The sequence below is a fragment of the Culex quinquefasciatus genome, chromosome 3, assembly GCF_015732765.1.
Source record: "Culex quinquefasciatus strain JHB chromosome 3, VPISU_Cqui_1.0_pri_paternal, whole genome shotgun sequence".
NCBI classification, from domain to species: Eukaryota; Metazoa; Arthropoda; class Insecta; order Diptera; family Culicidae; genus Culex; species Culex quinquefasciatus.
This window is the reverse complement of record NC_051863.1, coordinates 24,290,049-24,306,920: the sequence shown is the minus strand read 5'-3', so window position 1 is coordinate 24,306,920 and position 16,872 is coordinate 24,290,049. Positions and strand designations below refer to the sequence as shown.

The following is a 16,872-nucleotide window of genomic DNA, read 5'->3' as shown; positions in this document are numbered from 1 at the left end:
CTAGATAGCACAAAAATAACTTAAAATGGGGTGACTTTGTGCCAAGGGGTGACATTGTACCAATAAATGCATAAAGATTTCTTTGACAAGCTTGAATTTTGTGTTAATTTATTTACTTGTAGACGGATTAATTTGGTCTATTTATGTTCCCACAAAGCAATTTGATGATATTGCTACGCAAATCTGCTTATTCTGTTTGAATAAAGCCTGTTGATTTAAAATTTAATTAATTAAATAAATTTAAAATCTCCTGGAATCCTCCAAATTTGAAAATTATGCTCACGTTTTTCAGTTCTGAATCAATTCCTTCTGAAATTAAATAAATCAATCAAAATATTAGGAAACAAATTTTGTGACGTGGCAAGTTTGTGACATAGCAATTAGAATAAAATTGTTCTTTTTGTTTTAAAACGTTTACAAATTTCAATCTTACGAATGAAATCCGGAGAGTACTCCAGCTATCATTTAGCTCATCTATTTTTGTGGTCCTGAGTAATGATTATACTTAGCAAAAGTTTAATGGCACAACTTCCCACAGGATTAATATTTCAAACCAACCAATTATTTTTCAACATTGCAGTTATCGTCATAAAATAAAAAAAATAAAATAAAATAACTTTTTATAATTGAATAAAATAATGTTGATACACTCATAGTTAGGATTCAATAAAACATATTATTGATCATCAAGAACGTTCACTAATAATGTATTCATCAAAACAAATCCTACTTCTGCCCAATGTAAAAACACAATCGATCTTTTAACAAGCTTGGCATATCTTATGAAAACATGAAAATAGTACAGTTAAATATCAAATCAAATCAAATTGTTCGCTCTACAACATTACCAACCAAACTGGGGTGAGAGGCAACCACGTTTAACACTCTAACACCGAACCCGATATAGTCAAGTATGTATAGGCGAGGTAAGTTTTCAATGTGACTTGTGTCCTAAAACTCTTGTCGGGGTCAAACGGTAAGGCTTATGAAACTAAAGCTTTATCTATTTTATCTATTTTTTTAGTGTTTCGTACTTATTGAACTTTTTATGTCAGAGGACATAATCTAAGAACAATATTTGCAACGATTATACTTTGCAATTCAAGCTTATCGAACTTGGTGTTAAGCTATCTGGCTATTATAAAATCGTAAAATTTGGCACAATGTCACCCCTTGGCTCAAAGTCACCCCATTTTAAGTTATTTTTGTGCTATCTAGTGAACCTTGACTTTAAATTCCTTGATGTAGGGGTTTTTTTTTTTAATATTAAGGTGTAAACTTGTAAATAATATACTTAATGGCCTATCTACAATCACTTAGCTTAGAAAATTTCACTTAGCTTAGGAATTTGAATCAATGGAAATGAATCTGAGTTTCTACAATGGAAAAGTAATCAAATTAGAAACTGACGTTTGGTTTGGAAAATTTCAAAATCTACGGTAAGTTGACGTTTCCATATCAAAGGTAAACAAACAACTGCATAGCAACGTATATCAGCCCAGCAAGTTTTCTAAGTTGATTGTGGATGACGAACGTAAGTTGCAGACTTTCCTAAGTAACTACTTTACTTAGATGTTCTAAGCTAAGTGATTGTAGATAGGCCATAAGTCACTTAACTTAGGCTTAATCCGGCCAAGTCAGTGCTGTTAATCGTTTTTATATCATTCTGCTACATGCTAATAGAATTTAAAACCATGACCAGTAATGTTTTGGAAATAAAACATTGAAACTTTGATCTTTTCCTACGCATTTTACATGTGATTTCCCCTTAATTTCTACTCGAAACACTAAAACTGACCGTATTCGAAATTTCTGCCGGCAAATATTTTGAAACTCGGCCCAGAGGTGTAGAATGGTCCCAGGAACCATGTCCAATCATTGGTTTGGGTGGAAATTTTTTATTTATAATAACGGTCTGTGGGGGACCCGTGATATCACTTCAATACCAAATTTTGTTATTTTATCAGAAACTGTTATTATTATTTTTTTTTCTTAAAGCTGAAGTTCAGGATAAAATAACAACACTTTTTGTTATTTTAACAGGATTTGTTAATGAAATATAATTAATTTTGTTACTACCGTCTGCTCGGGTACGTGATGATCCTAGAACTTAGCCGAACTCGATTTGATCAAATCTGTAATTGTTGCGATCAAAAACATTGTTCCAACTTTTTTTTAGCGCGAGTGTAAAATAACCTCGAAATGCTCTAAAAAGATTCAGACATCCCGAGCAGACGGAAATAACTTGGGAATAACATTTTTTAATATTTGAAAAAACTAGACCAATAACATTTTTTGTTATTTATAACAAGATTTGTTATTCGCCGAAATTTTTTTTTTTTGTTATTGGATTATTATTATAATAACAGACTAATAACATTTTGAGTTATTCTTCCAACAAATATTTGTTATTATTTTTTTGTTATTTTAACAACTAATCCGATCATCCCAATAACAGTTGGAGTCATTTTCCCATAACAAAAAATGCTGTTCGCAAGTTATTTTGGCTTTCAACTGATATTAGACCAATAATAAATTTTGTTATGATAACAAAAACTGTTATACAAAAATGGATTTTTCAAGATGATTCCATAGCACTTTTTGTTATTTTAACAGTATTTGTTATTGAAATGGCATGAATTTTGTTATTACCGTCTGCCCGGGATTTTAAATCCAAGATGTCGACGATAAACATTGAGAAGCTCCTAAGAAACCTTCGGATCAATTGGAAAAAGCATAATAGTTTTATTTTACAGAATATGTTTTGCATGTTTCAAATAGTTAGCAAATTTTTATTTTCTTTTTGATTAAGTAGGATAAATGCTCGTTTTATTTTTAAATACAATATTTAAATACTTTTTTTCAATTTTATTAATATCGTTGTAAAGAATTATGCAATACATTTCAGTTACATTATTTAAAATATGGTTATCTGGTCAGCGCATGAATTCTGCTAACATAAAAATTTCTTTCAGCATGATTAAACCAAACCACTGTTGAACACCTTCTAAAGGCATTCCCTTTATTCATCTCCTTTCAGGCCCAGGAACCGCTAAACAAACCGTCCACCAACGATTTCGTTTAGCGTGTTTGCGCGCGCGACCCGGACGAGAAAGCGAGAAACAGCCTAAGAAGACAGCACAAAAAGTAAAAGAAAAACAGGAAGCTAAACAACAAACCACCAAATCGAGAATATGAGACTTGTATTCTTCCAGTAAACGCAGCAACAAAACAAAACAAAAAAACTAACAAAAAAGAAGGTTGATAAAAACAACAAACAATTGTGGACAAGTGAGTGAGTGAACAGCTAACAGCTAAAAAAGGCATCCATCCTAAAGCGAAGAAGAAGAAGAAGAAGCAGACGCGATTGACAGATTGAGGAAGGCAAAGTAGGCGTTGTAGAGTGTTTGTTTCTTTTGCCGCGGTAGTGAAATTATGTTGTAATTATTTTTTTGATACGCTCGAAGAGCGTAAGAAAATTGTGTTTTTTTTCACTTACTTTGTAGTGTGTGTGTTTTCTTATGTAAATCAATTGTGAATAGGGGCAACTATTTTGGAAAATTTATATATTTATACGTAGGAAATATGATTATTCGTAACGATGGTGGTGAAAAGTTTTTCGGTCGAACCGAGCCCTATTTCGTTATCCCTTTTTTGTAATAAACTGTTAGCAGATTAACTTACGTTTTTGTTTTTTTCTCTCGCGAAATTCGAATATTATTTAAAAATGTCGTGCATGCTTGTTCAGCCTTAGCCGCCGTCTTTGTAGGCTTCGAGGGAGGAAACATTAACTGTAATATAAAAACAAGAAAATGAAGACGATTTTGTAGATTGATGCCAAGTAATAACAATTATTAACAGTGGTGTAGATATTATTTTGTTGCAATTTTTCACGGCAAACAATGTTGAATAAAACAAAGTCAAAAAAATATTCCAGCGATTTCATAAAAGTACGTCATTTTAGTAGATAAAATTCAAATCACCCTTAAACATTACAACACTAGCGAAACCAAGTCGTTACAAAACCTTAGCAGCACAGATAGCGTTTACTTTTTTGTTTGAAACTAGAAAAGATTAAAAAAAAAACTCCTTTTACACAATTTTTTGCGTAATTTTAGCTCAACAATGTTGTTCGATTATGGCGTGGAAAAGATCCAAGCAGTCCGAGACCACTTTGACACGCTGTCAAAATGGTTTCCCGAGCAGACGGAAATAACTTTGGAATAATATGTTTTGATATTTGAAAATACTAGGCCAATAACATTTTGTGTTATTTATAACTAGATGTGTTATTCGTCGTTATTGTAATAACAGACTAATAACATTTTTAGTTATTCTTTGAACAAATCTTAACAAATCTTGTTATTATTTTTTGTTATTTTAGCAACTAATCCGATCATCCTAATAACAGTTGGAGGTATTCTTCCACAACATAGAATGTTATTCCAAAGTTGTTTTGGCTTTCAACCTATATCAGACCAATAACAAATTTTGTTATGATAACATAAACAGTTATTAAACCCTTATGGAAAAACATATTTTTCAAGAAGATTCCATAACATTTTCTGTTATTTTTACAGTATTTGTTATTGTAATGGAATGAATTTTGTTATTACCGTCTGCCCGGGTTGTCGGCCTGCTTGGATGCTTTGCTCCCTCTCATCGGTAGAATAATTGAAGAAAAAGTTAAACGTAAATCGAAACCAAAAAACAAGCCGCTCTTCCACGGAATTTTACTCAATTTTTTAAAACAACAACGGAGTCGTTCATGTTTTCCTACGACACACACACACACACACGTGTTTGCTCATTGAAATGGAAGTTGCTCAAAGTAAATTTACAAAATAACTAAAATTCGTTCTCCCCAAACCAACCCCCGACACAAAATAAAATCCTCAATTTCGTAGCTGTTTGATAAACTATAGAGAAGCTCCTCTTTCGCTCGTTGAGAGTTGTAAAATTCTTGCCAAATTTAGCCAGATCTACACAGAAAAAAATATGTAAATTTACACAGCACGTAATTGCTGTTTATAATGTAAACTCACTCAATGTAATGTTGAAATATGATGTAATGAGCAAAAAGTCATGGAAATTACTCCGATGTAAATCTAAATCTAATGTAAATCATGAATCTAATGGAAACGTTGAGCATGGAAACTCAAATCTGATGAATTTCTACCCGTGTTCGGCTTCCTGTAAATTCCCATTTAATGTAAATCATATATCCAATGTATTTCTGCCAACGTTGACTTCAAAACTACCCGAACTAAAAATAGTTATATTTGGTTCTCTTTCTATCGCTCTCATACTTCGCTGGGCCACTGCCTGAGCCTTGACCTGAACAAGTTGATGCTTCAGCCGCTCGTTTATAAAATGCGAAGATGGCTCAGTCGGCAGCGGGTAGCAGCAGTAACACCGAACATCCTACCCGTCGTCCGTTCGATTCCAGTCCAGCGTTATTCCACTTGGCTGTCGACGAGAAAGCGTCCCCTACCTGTGAAACAACCTTTTAAAATCCAAATTTCCTTTTGCTGCCCGCATCAATCATTTTAAAATAGAACATAGGCCACACCCTTTTCCTACTGCAATCCAAGTCAAGCTTCTCATTCCCACTGGCCAATCAGAATTAGTTGATTTGAACTAATGTAAATTCCAAAAGTAATGTAAATTCCAAATCTAATGTAAATTTTCAAAACTAATGTAAACTTCCAATGAATCTAATGTAAATTTCCAATGAACCTAATGTAACTATACATCATTTATCATGATACCTTTTGGTACATGATAAATAATGTAAATTTACAGGAATATTTTTTTCTGTGTAGAACTTTAGCGTAGCGTGTAAAACCCTCCTCCTCCTTCCAGCCAAACCCGAGAAAGAAAAAAAAACCGTGAAACGCTCGCGTTGTGTTCCGTTCCAGGCAAGAAACAAGAACAAAGTACTACCCTCTAAGCAAACAGATGAATTTCTTTCCTTCCAGAGTGAAAAAAAAAAAACAAAAAAAAACTAACTTAACAACTTTTTAGAACTATTTTAACAAAAGAAAAAGAGAACGAAAATTCCTCCCTCCTAAAAGAAGAGAAACAAAAATTACAAGGAAAATGGGGAAAATTCCTGCCAAATTGCAAGAAAAAAAAAACAAAAATACTACAAAGAATGTCGCAACTTGGTGCAAAATAGAGAAATAAAAAAAATCGTTTATGTGTATATTTGCGAACGTGTCCTAAGTTCGAACTAATGGTAGCTGTAACTGGAAGTAAATTTATTTTTACAACAAAGGAAAACAGAAATAAAACACAACCTAACAAACTACATGCACACATTCACATCTTATCGCAAAAAGAAACAAAAAACAGAACGAGATTAACAAAACAAAGCGTATAAATTAAAAGCAGAATATTAAAGGTAAACATCACACGCGTGCAAGCACGCAACAAAAGAAATCAAACATTCAAAATCACCAACAGATCAACACACAGACATTTTAATATTTTGTACATACAATCGAACAATCCTTGAAGAGAATAAACATTAACTTAAAGTCATGCTACGGAAAACATTCTCCCACTCAAATTTGATGAAAAAAAGAAACAAAACGGCAGTAAAACAACATCACAGAAAAAAAACAAACACACACAAAACTAGCAAAAGATCGACTGGAAGTGTTGTGAGGCAGCAGCAGCAGCAACAACAACAAAAAAACAAGGTTAAACTTATTATTTTTGTGTACATATTGAGAGCTAAACTAAACAACACAACTAAAAAGATATGGTATGGTGGGATTAATATGGCGCGGTGTCCTTCTCACTGTGCGGGGAGATTAATTAAACTAAAGAGAAAACAAACACACACACACGTAACACAACACAACAACACACACACACTTAGTTATATACATTGTAAGCGTCAAAAGAGATAAAAAAAAGGTAAAAAGTAAATTAAAGAGGAAATAATGTACTGTAATAAAAAGAAGATTGGTTTTAATTTGCAGAAACAATCCGAAAAGCCTTAAATTCAAGTTATTATTTTTTAACCTTTTTTCCAAAAAACACATTTTATTAGGTCATTGAGATCTGATTTCTTAATAAAAAAAACCCAAGCAATTCTCCACCAAGAACCGTAAATAAGGCTTTCTAGGCCCAGTGAAAAAAATATAATTTAACTCAAAAATAACGAACTCCTCGTCACAGTGTCCTGATGCAAACAATGTTCGAGCTGTAGCTGTCACAGCACTGCGAAGTATGTTGGCTGACATATCGGGCAGTCAGTCAAATAAACCAGCTAGAAGTCGCTTGACAAAAAAATTTTGCTAGAAAGAGATAGGAAACCTGATGCAAACAAACGTCCAGCTGTCATGTAAACATACTTTGAATGTGTTGGTAAATTTCTGACTAGAAAGCCTTATACGCACTTCGGAAGGAACCGGTCAAGAAAAAAATCAAATGGGCAGCAACAGCAGCGCAAGCGAGTCAGAGAGGGTGAAGAAAAGCCCCAAGAAATTGCTCCCTCTTTTTTGTTCTGCTGTTCGTAAAGCTGTTTCTTGACCCCTTTCCTTCCGATCTGCATACTAGCCTTAGGAGAAAATTGATCATCACTATAAAATATTCTGTATTGAATTCAATTTAACAAATTTCAGCACCAAAAGGAATCAGCATGTGCCGGGTGTTGAGTTCTTCAAGCCACTGAAAGAATTTTCGATCTAAATCAAATGCGTTTAAAAATTCATATAATTGTTTGGTACAATCATTGACGTCCTAGTTGGCAATCATTGATTAATGACGATTTCCATAACTTTGCAAGGAATGGGATAATCGTAACCAAAAGGAATCAGCATGTGTAGGGCACTATTCTAAACAACTTGTAGAAGGAATGTTGCTAAAATATTAAAAGCGACGCAAATATTATATCTATGAACGAAAAATCATGACAATGATGGAAGTCTCACGTTAAACCCAATCATTAAAATTTTTATTCGCCTCTGCCACAGTCAGCGATCAAGTGTCAGTCGGGAAACAAGAGATCAAAGCATACTCAGAGGGCCTTTTTTCAGGCAATCGTGATTTTTTTTTCAACCTTGTTAGTTTCCAAAATACCTAAGTATTGACGAAAATTTTTTTTTTGCAAAAAAAAAGTTTTTGCGGTGCTGTAAAAAGGAATTTCATAAAAATTCAAATTACTTTTAATCCAGCCCAAACATGCTAAATATGATTATAAATGCAGAAAATGCGTTTTATATTGTTTTAAGTTGATTTGACATCTATTTTCATTAATATTTTGAAAATTTTTGAAATATATTTTTTTTTTTTGACCAATTCGGGGGGGGGAGGGGTTACATGAACTTTGAAAAATATTTGCAACGGCCTTATAGATAAAATTAGGATTTAAATTTTGATTTTTAATCACTTCTTTGACATAAGGAAAAATAGATTGAACATACTCGCAAATTCAGTCGGAAAAATATTATTTTCTTGAAAAAAGTTTAATTTTTAATCACATGATCACCCCTAATTCTGGCTCGACCACTCGACCGCGTGCTCCGTTTGTTTGTCAACAAAGCTGCAGCTGGAGGGTGAGACGAAGTGAGAGGGGGAGAGGTTTTGACATTTTTATGCCCCCATCTGTCCCGCCGCCTATTTCGTCGGTCGTTGAGCCGACGGTCGTTTCCAACGACCGAGTCCAGCAAGGTACTTATCGTACAATTAAAAAAAATCAATTAGGTTTTACGTCGACTCGATTTGGAGGTTAGAAAGGAGTGCACTGTTTACGTGGACCATGTAAACAGTGCACACGAGCTGTCAAATGACGTCACGGTGTAAAACCTAATAGGGCATTAGGACCCTATTCTGAGAGCCTCGACTGTGTTGAAATATTTCACTGCGAGTTTTCGAAAGTTCCAAAAACGTCAAATCAAAACATTTTGCTCGCCGTGTCGGATCTGTCATCCGGAGCAATTTTGGTCCGCCGCGTTTGCTGATCCTCCGGTGGTGGTGCGGTGAATAATCCGACATTTTCCGTTTCAACGTTTAACTCTTTCGTTTCCGTTCCGTGTGTGCGCAGCATCCTTCCACCATGGGTATCCTGGAGAAAATCTCCGACATCGAGAAGGAAATCGCCAAAACTCAGAAGAATAAAGGTAGGTTTTGGGGGGTTTGAGCGTGTTTTTGTTTTGGTTAATGTTCCCGTTTGCAGCCACCGAGTACCATCTGGGACTGCTGAAGGCCAAGCTCGCCAAGTACCGGTCGCAGCTGCTGGAACCGTCGAAGAAGGGCGAAAAAGGCGAGGGATTCGATGTGTTGAAGTCTGGGGATGCTCGGATTGCTTTGATCGGGTTCCCGTCGGTGGGTAAATCGACGCTGCTGTCGACGCTTACGAAGACGGAGTCGGAGGCGGCCAACTACGAGTTTACGACGTTGACGTGCATTCCGGGTGTGATCGAGTACAAGGGCGCGAACATTCAGCTGTTGGATTTGCCTGGTATTATTGAGGGTGCTGCGCAGGGAAAGGGTCGCGGTCGGCAGGTTATTGCCGTTGCGCGTACGGCGGATTTGGTGCTGATGATGCTGGACGCTACCAAGCCTAACGTGCACCGGGAGCTGCTGGAGTACGAGTTGGAGTCGGTTGGGTTGAGACTGAACAAGCGGAAGCCGAACATTTACTTCAAGATTAAGAAGGGCGGCGGTGTGAGCTTCAACTCGACGTGTCCGATGACGCGTTGTAACGAGAAGATGGTGCAAACGATTCTGCACTCGTTCAAGATCTTCAACGCGGAGGTGCTGTTCCGGGAGGATTGTACGGAGGACGAGTTCATCGACGTGGTGTCCGGAAACCGGATCTATCTTCCGTGCATCTACGTGTACAACAAGATCGATCAAATCTCGATCGAGGAGGTGGACCGGCTGGCCCGGCAACCGTTCAGCGTGGTGGTCAGCTGTAACATGCACCTCAATCTGGACTATCTGCTGGAGGTGCTGTGGGAGCACCTGATGCTGATCCGGGTGTACACGAAGAAGCCGGGCGCGCCGCCAGATTTCGACGATGGGCTGATTCTGAGACGGGGCGTGTCGGTGGAGCACGTCTGCCACGCCATCCATCGGACGCTGGCGGATCAGTTCAAGTACGCGCTCGTCTGGGGCACGTCCACCAAGTACTCACCGCAGCGGGTCGGAATTTCGCACATTATGCAGGACGAGGACGTCATCCAGGTCGTCAAGAAGTAGACGGTTCGACGATTTGTACTCCTTTTTTTTTTTCTTCTTCCTCGATATGTGTGCCGCAGCAGATGCGTGAGCCAAAAGGGACGAACGTTTAATCATTTACTATTAAAATATTACTATTATGTATCAATCGATGCGTTGATAGATTGTCCGAAATTCCCATCCAAAGTAATAATCGAACCGGTGTTTATAAATTTAAGGGTAATTTCCAAATTATTGATTTATACCCTGACGATAAAATAATTGCAAGTTTACCCCACGGCTACTGCGCAAAGCAAGCAACTTTCGCGCTCGATGACTCATTCATTTGTTTTCAACCCGCTCGAAGCGCAATGAGTTCCTTCCACAAAGGTAGATATTCCCCACCAGCTCAACCACAATCAACAGCCAACCCCCGATTCCCCACAGACATCAACTGCGACGCGTGCGGCCAGCAAAACCTCGCGGGAACCCGCTACGCCTGTCTGGTATGTCACGATTACGACCTGTGTGAAAATTGCCACCGACGGCGCAATGCCCACCCGTTCCACCCGATGCAGACGGTGCTGACGCAGCGCGACCTTGTCCTGCAGTACGCCGGCAATGGGTCCTCCCCGGACGAACTCACCATCTACCGGTGTCCGTACTGCAACCAGGACGGGTTCAGTCTGGGAACGCTGCTGAAACACGCCCGGGCGCTGCACCAGGACTGCAGCCAGAAGGTGCGCTGTCCGGCGTGTGTGACCTTCCGGACGGGACGGTACGGAACGCACCTGCTGGATTGGAGTCTGGCCATGCACATCGAAAATGCGCATATGCGGTTCGGGACAGGTGACTAATACTTTCAAGACCCTAGTTCATCTAATTAAGCTTCTCCCATTTTAAGACGTTGAGCTCAAGTTCAAGCTGCTGCAGTATGCGGCAACCTCGCACTACAAGGAGATTGCGACCTGGAATGCCGATAGTGATGGGTCAGTTCTTCTGTTATGACCTCAACACTGAGAAATAACTCTCTAACTTTGAATACCTATCCGTTTTCAGCGCCAAGTGTACCATTTGTTCGCTCGCGCTGGGTCAGGATGCTGGGCTGTACCAGTTTCTGGACTGCGGACACGGATTTCACCGGGCTTGTATCGAGACGTGGCTCCGGGATCGGACGGATGAGGTCGCGTGCCCCAGCTGTCGGGAGCCGAACGTTTGATTGTGGTTTATTTCAGTTTCACAAAACTTTTTCTAATAAAAATCAATGAGTAGTTCTTTATGTTTTGGTGAATCATTTTTCTTTTTTATTTTCCGATTTAAAATAGACTTTGTTCGTTCATTCCCTATGTTAAAAAGAGTTGTTTTGAAAATTCGTGAAAATTTTAATTCTATTTTCCAACGTTTTTGTCAACTTCCCCTCACCCATACCTTCAAAAATCAGGTGAGAAATTCTCCACAAAACCTGGAAATAGATTTTACTAATTGTAGGAATTGTGGGCTGCAGGATTAAATATGTAATAAATTATTAAATGAGTATTTATTATAAGATTGATATAATTCATAAATAAGAGTTTAGAGCGCAACACAAAGTGCGCACCTTCATGAATACATTCATGCCTCGGTTTTGCCCTGCCCCGGTTTTACACCGTTCAGCTGCCTCGGTTAAGCACGGCCCAGTCACTTAATTTCAAAAAGAGAGAATCGTACGGTCCTGCCTCTGGCGGTGGAGAGCTGCAACAATTAGACAAGATTTTCTGCCAGATGGGATCGAGGGGTTTCAAAACTGTGTAAAACATTAAGATTTCAAAATCTATACCTCTCGTATATTGCTGCCCGGTGAAACTCTGGTATAAACCTGTCAAAACACAATCAAAGTAATCCATGGATGAAACTGGGACAGTCAATCAAAACGATTGACAAAATAAATAAAAAATGGTTGGATATGGAATAATCCTTAAATTTCTTTAGATATAATGCCGTTCCAATCATTTAAGTTTATTAAACCTACTTATAAGTTTTCCATATTGGTTTCACGCAAGTATAAATCTAACAAAATTTGTGCAGTTGCTGCTAATGTTTTTGGTGATTGGTCATTGGACATGTAGGGGGAAAGGGGGTAATATGCACCCCCGGGGCAAAATGCACCCCCTGCTTTTCTCGGTATTTGGAAGAATTTTCCGGGGAAAAAATCATAGAAATTGTAAGCTTAACACTGCTAAACTATGCTGAAAAAAATTGAGCATCGTGGTTTAAAAACAGCTTAAGTTATTTGCAAAACTTTAAATTGTTGTGTTTTCGTCTAATTTTCATTGAACATTCATTATGGTTTTTGAACAATATAAAAAGCATTTATTGTTATTGTTAGTGTTGAGGAATATTTGTTTTGCCATAATCTTCATTATTCTGTAGATATATGAGTCCAAAAACATCAAAAAATGCATTTTTAATTAAATTTTCTGGAAAAAGCGTGGTCGGGGCAAAATGCACCGCTGTGAAGCTCCTTTGTAAAAACAGCGGTGTCATCTAGTGGTGACTAGTAAAAACTGCTTTTACCCGGTGCATTTTGCCCCATGTTGTGGTGTATTTTGCCCCGTTGTTGTAGTGCATTTTGCCCCAATGTTGCGGTGCATATTGCCTCGCATGGTTGTTTGAAATGAATCAAAAATATTTTTGAAATCTGCTATTTTTAAACAATTTTGAGGTTTTCAAAGACTTTTTCCACTTGGATGACGTTAAATAATAGTTATTTATGAACATCTAACGAAATTCTTTCATAGAAATGCTGTTATAAATGAGAAATCACAGTTTTCCCTTAGGGGGTGCATATTACCCCCTGTCCCCCTACTATAGACAGTCGTGTTTCTTCAAGCAGCTTGACGGGGTCAGCAACTTTTCCTATGTGACTTAAAGGAAGCTTCTACAGTAAGATTTCAGTAATATTACTTGCTGAAATGTTTTAGTTGAAAATACCTCTCAGCTGCGATTAAATAATACAATTTTTCGCATCCGTAAGCAGAGCTTGATTGTTTACGTTTGGTTTCTGTCTATCTGGTATAGTGAAATTTCTTTGGTCAAAGGATGCCATGACAATGTCGTGGACAAAATCCTTATTATACCACTAGACAAATCTTTCCGGGCCCACTTTTTGAGAGAGAATTTGTACGGAGTTCCACGTATGTGGCCCAGTGCTTAACTGAAGCACAGAGCTTATGGGATTTTGGCTATATGGGAGACATTGGCTTTAATCGTACGAAAAATCAAGCAAACATCAAAAAATTATAGTGTTTTGGAATCGGGATGATGTCAGCTATCCATTAAAATTATTATTTCATGAAAATTTTCACAAAAATACGTATTTTTCCTGTATTTCAAAAATGCATATTTTTTCTCTAAAGAAACCAACAATATATTGTTATTGCAATATGGGTATCAAATGATCAGGTTTTTTCATACATTTTGAATGTAATAATAACATTTTTAGAAAATACTCAAAATTTTCACAAAACTGCATATTTTTCGAAAAAATACTCAAAATTTAAATTTTTACAATATGGGTATCAAACGATCGGGATTTTTTCATACATTTCGAATGTAATAACAACATTTTTTTGAAAATACTCAAAATTTTCACAAAACTACGTATTTTCGAAAAAAAAATACTCAAAATTTCCGTTTTTACAATGTGGGTATCAAACGATCGGGATTTTTCATACATTTCGAATGTTATAACATTTTTTTTGAAAATATTCAAAATTTTCACAAAACTACGTGTTTTCGAAAAAAAAATACTCAAAATTTCCGTTTTTACAATGTGGGTATCAAATGATCGGGATTTTTACTTTCATTTCGAATGTAATAACAACATTTTTTTGAAAATACTCAAAATTTTCACAAAACTACGTATTTTCGAAAAAAATACTCAAAATTTCCGTTTTTACAATGTGGGTATTAGAGTGTAACAAAAATGACTTTTTGGCGGGCATTCAGGGGTTTGTTCAGGTGGGCATACTGAGCTTAAATCCCAAATATGAGCTTGATTGGACGTAACAGGAGCTGGCGCTCCGCCCTTCAATTTTAAATGGGATTTAACCCGTGAATAAAGATTTTTTCAAAAATGTCACTTTTTGAGGCATTTTGGCCACCAATGCGTTTACCAAAAACATCACTGGCGTGTAGGCCAGATCCTTGCGCATCTTTTGGCATATATAACATTGAAGTTTGGAGCATCCTGGAGCTCGGTACAGACCTTCAAAGTTTGGCATTTTTTCGAAAAATCTGCCCCGGCAAAAAAGATATGCGTCGCACCTCGCGACGCCCGAGACGCCAATTGATTTTGCTGGGAAAATACTCAAAATTTTCACAAAACTACGTATTTTCGAAAAAAATACTCAAAATTTCCGTTTTTACAATGTGGGTATCAAACGATCGGGATTTTTTCATACATTTCGAATGTAATAACAATATTTTTTGAAAATACTCCAAATTTTCACAAAACTACGTATTTTCGAAAAAAAAAATACTCAAAATACTCCCGATCGTTTGACACCCACATTGTAAAAACGGAAATTTTGAGGATTTTTGTGAGTATTTTCAAAAAATGTTGTTATTACATTCGAAATGCATGAAAAAATCCCGATTGTTTGATACCCATATTGTGAAAACGGAAATTTTCAGTATTTTTTCGATAATACGTAATTTTGTGAAAATTATTTTCTAAAAATGTTGTTATAACATACGAAATGTATGAAAAAATCCTGATCGTTTGATACTCATATTGTAAAAATTGAAATTTTGAGTATGTTTTTCGAAAATACGTAGTTTTGTGAAAATTTTGAGTATTTTCAAAAAATGTTGTTATTACATTCGAAATGTTTGAAAAAATCCCGATCGTTTGATACCCATATTGTAAAAATTGAAATTTTGAGTATTTTCTAAAAATGTTATTGTTACATCCAAAATGTATGAAAAAAACCTGAACATTAGATACCCATATTGCAATTAAAATATATTTTTGGTTTCTTTAGAGAAAAAAATATGCATTTTCGAAATACAGGAAAAATACGTATATTTGTGAAAACTTTCATGAAATAATAATTTTAATGGATAGCTGACATCATCCCGATTCCAAAACACTATAATTTTTTGATGTTTGCATGATTTTTCGTACGATTAAAGCCAATGTCTCCCATATAGCCAAAATCCCATAAGCTCTGTGCCTCGGTTTTGCATCCCCCATATGCGGTGCTGAACCGAGGCACGACTGTATTACCTTGTTAGCTGACAGATTGCGGATTGAGTGCGAGAGCGCGCTAGCGAGCTGCGAAAGAGAACAACAAGCGAGAAAACAGCGAGATGCGCGCGGCCGGCGAAAGAGTGAATGAAGATTGTCAAATCAGTTTTGTGGTTAATTTGTGTGGAATAAGACGTGTTGTTTGTTAATTACAAAACTAGACTCTGGCTGTGTTTTTTTAAATAAGATTTCCTATATTTTAAGTAAAAAGAAGTATGCAGTATTTTTTCTATTGTCACAGACTATGCCTCTACGCATTTTTTGCAATTTTAATGATAATGGCGCCATTTAGCATTAGCATTAGCATTAGCATTTTAGAACGCCCTATCCACGGATGGCTCCACAACGCTTATCCCTCTGTTTGGTCTGGTTGTGTTAGACCCTCATCTGGAACAATAATCCAACACGGGAGATACCATGTCTTCATCTTTTGGTGAGTGTGTAATACAGCCCAGGGCATAAGGGGGTCCTCGCCTGGTCCAAGCTATCTTTTGGGGAACGGAAGGAATGTTAGTAAACACCTATCTAAAGTGCGCAAGGATCCCTGCGTCACCTTAGTGGTATCCAGGTTTTTAAGCGAAGATGGCATTCGAATGGTAAACGCCCGATATGTCAAAATCGCGCAGTAGCACCAACATTAGAAAAAAAAATGTGGCTGTCATGTCATGGCACACTTTTTCCGTAATGTTGGTACCACTGCGTGATTTTGACATTTCGGGCGTTTACCATTCGAACGCCATCTTCGCTTAAAAACCTCGATAGATGTTTGTAGGGTGGTTTTGGACTCAATGTTAGTAGGAGAGGTTGAATCCTAGGATATACCCCGAAAGGTATTGCGGGCGAATCAAGTAGAGTTAGTTTTTTATTGTTAAACATATACTTGTGACTGTATAGTGTAAAAGATGCATGATTTATATTTTTCATATTTTAAACCACGGCAGAAACAACGCGACGAAGCCGTGCACGATTAAATCGACTGTAGTATTACTAAACCAACCATTTTCTCTGGTGAAAGCAATGCTGATCAAACACAGTTTTAACTTTTCTGCTGTTAAACTCAAGCTACCAACTGTAAGAGTAAAGAGAAGTTTATATGTTCTTTTAAATTTTGATGTGTTTAAGCGAAATACGAGGTTATAAATGATTTATCACATCATTTCAATCTTGATTTTAAACTCTTACAGCGATGCGGAGTAGATCTTGATTATTTATTTGTTTTATTTAAATGTAAGAGTTAGAAGTTAATTTAAACGACCGATTGAAAAAGCATAATTAGTTAACATTTAATTTATTTTGTGTCATGGGATTAATGATAATGGTGCCATTTAAAGCAAAAAATGTGAAAAACAAGCAAAAAATTGAAAAAGTTACTGTAAAAACATGAAAAAATTAGATAGGCAAAATGT

The 16,872-nt window shown here is 36.7% G+C and overlaps 3 protein-coding genes and 1 long non-coding RNA gene across 7 annotated transcripts in view; all 4 read left to right on the top strand.

The window, feature by feature from the left end:
- Positions 1 to 3,805, top strand: part of LOC6052432 (very low-density lipoprotein receptor) — a 550,801-nt gene extending 546,996 nt beyond the window's left edge. For all 4 annotated transcript variants that reach the window (XR_005278328.1, XM_038261675.1, XM_038261678.1 and 1 more), the window contains one exon: positions 3,041 to 3,805. Coding sequence is in view for 3 of the 4 variants with exons in the window: in XM_038261675.1 (XP_038117603.1) it covers positions 3,041 to 3,085 (45 nt within the window). In the remaining variant the exon portion in view is untranslated. The remainder of the gene's footprint in view (positions 1 to 3,040) is intronic.
- A 2,019-nt stretch (positions 3,806 to 5,824) lies between these two features.
- LOC119770307 lies at positions 5,825 to 6,970 on the top strand. Its single transcript, XR_005278767.1, has 2 exons — positions 5,825 to 6,665; positions 6,708 to 6,970. It is a non-coding gene; the product is annotated as an uncharacterized LOC119770307 (long non-coding RNA).
- A 1,949-nt stretch (positions 6,971 to 8,919) lies between these two features.
- On the top strand, positions 8,920 to 10,345 carry LOC6047447 (developmentally-regulated GTP-binding protein 2). Its single transcript, XM_001864466.2, has 2 exons — positions 8,920 to 9,134; positions 9,191 to 10,345. The coding sequence occupies exons 1-2, from the start codon at positions 9,071 to 9,073 to the stop codon at positions 10,216 to 10,218; spliced, it is 1,092 nt and encodes a 363-aa protein (XP_001864501.1). The 5' UTR covers positions 8,920 to 9,070; the 3' UTR covers positions 10,219 to 10,345.
- Positions 10,346 to 10,488: 143 nt separating this feature from the next.
- Positions 10,489 to 11,467, top strand: LOC6047448 (E3 ubiquitin-protein ligase Kcmf1). The gene is made up of 4 exons (XM_038264459.1): positions 10,489 to 10,566; positions 10,624 to 11,025; positions 11,081 to 11,165; positions 11,236 to 11,467. Exons 1-4 carry the CDS (start codon positions 10,548 to 10,550, stop codon positions 11,393 to 11,395), a joined length of 666 nt encoding a protein of 221 aa, XP_038120387.1. The 5' UTR covers positions 10,489 to 10,547; the 3' UTR covers positions 11,396 to 11,467.
- Positions 11,468 to 16,872: the final 5,405 nt, after the last annotated feature.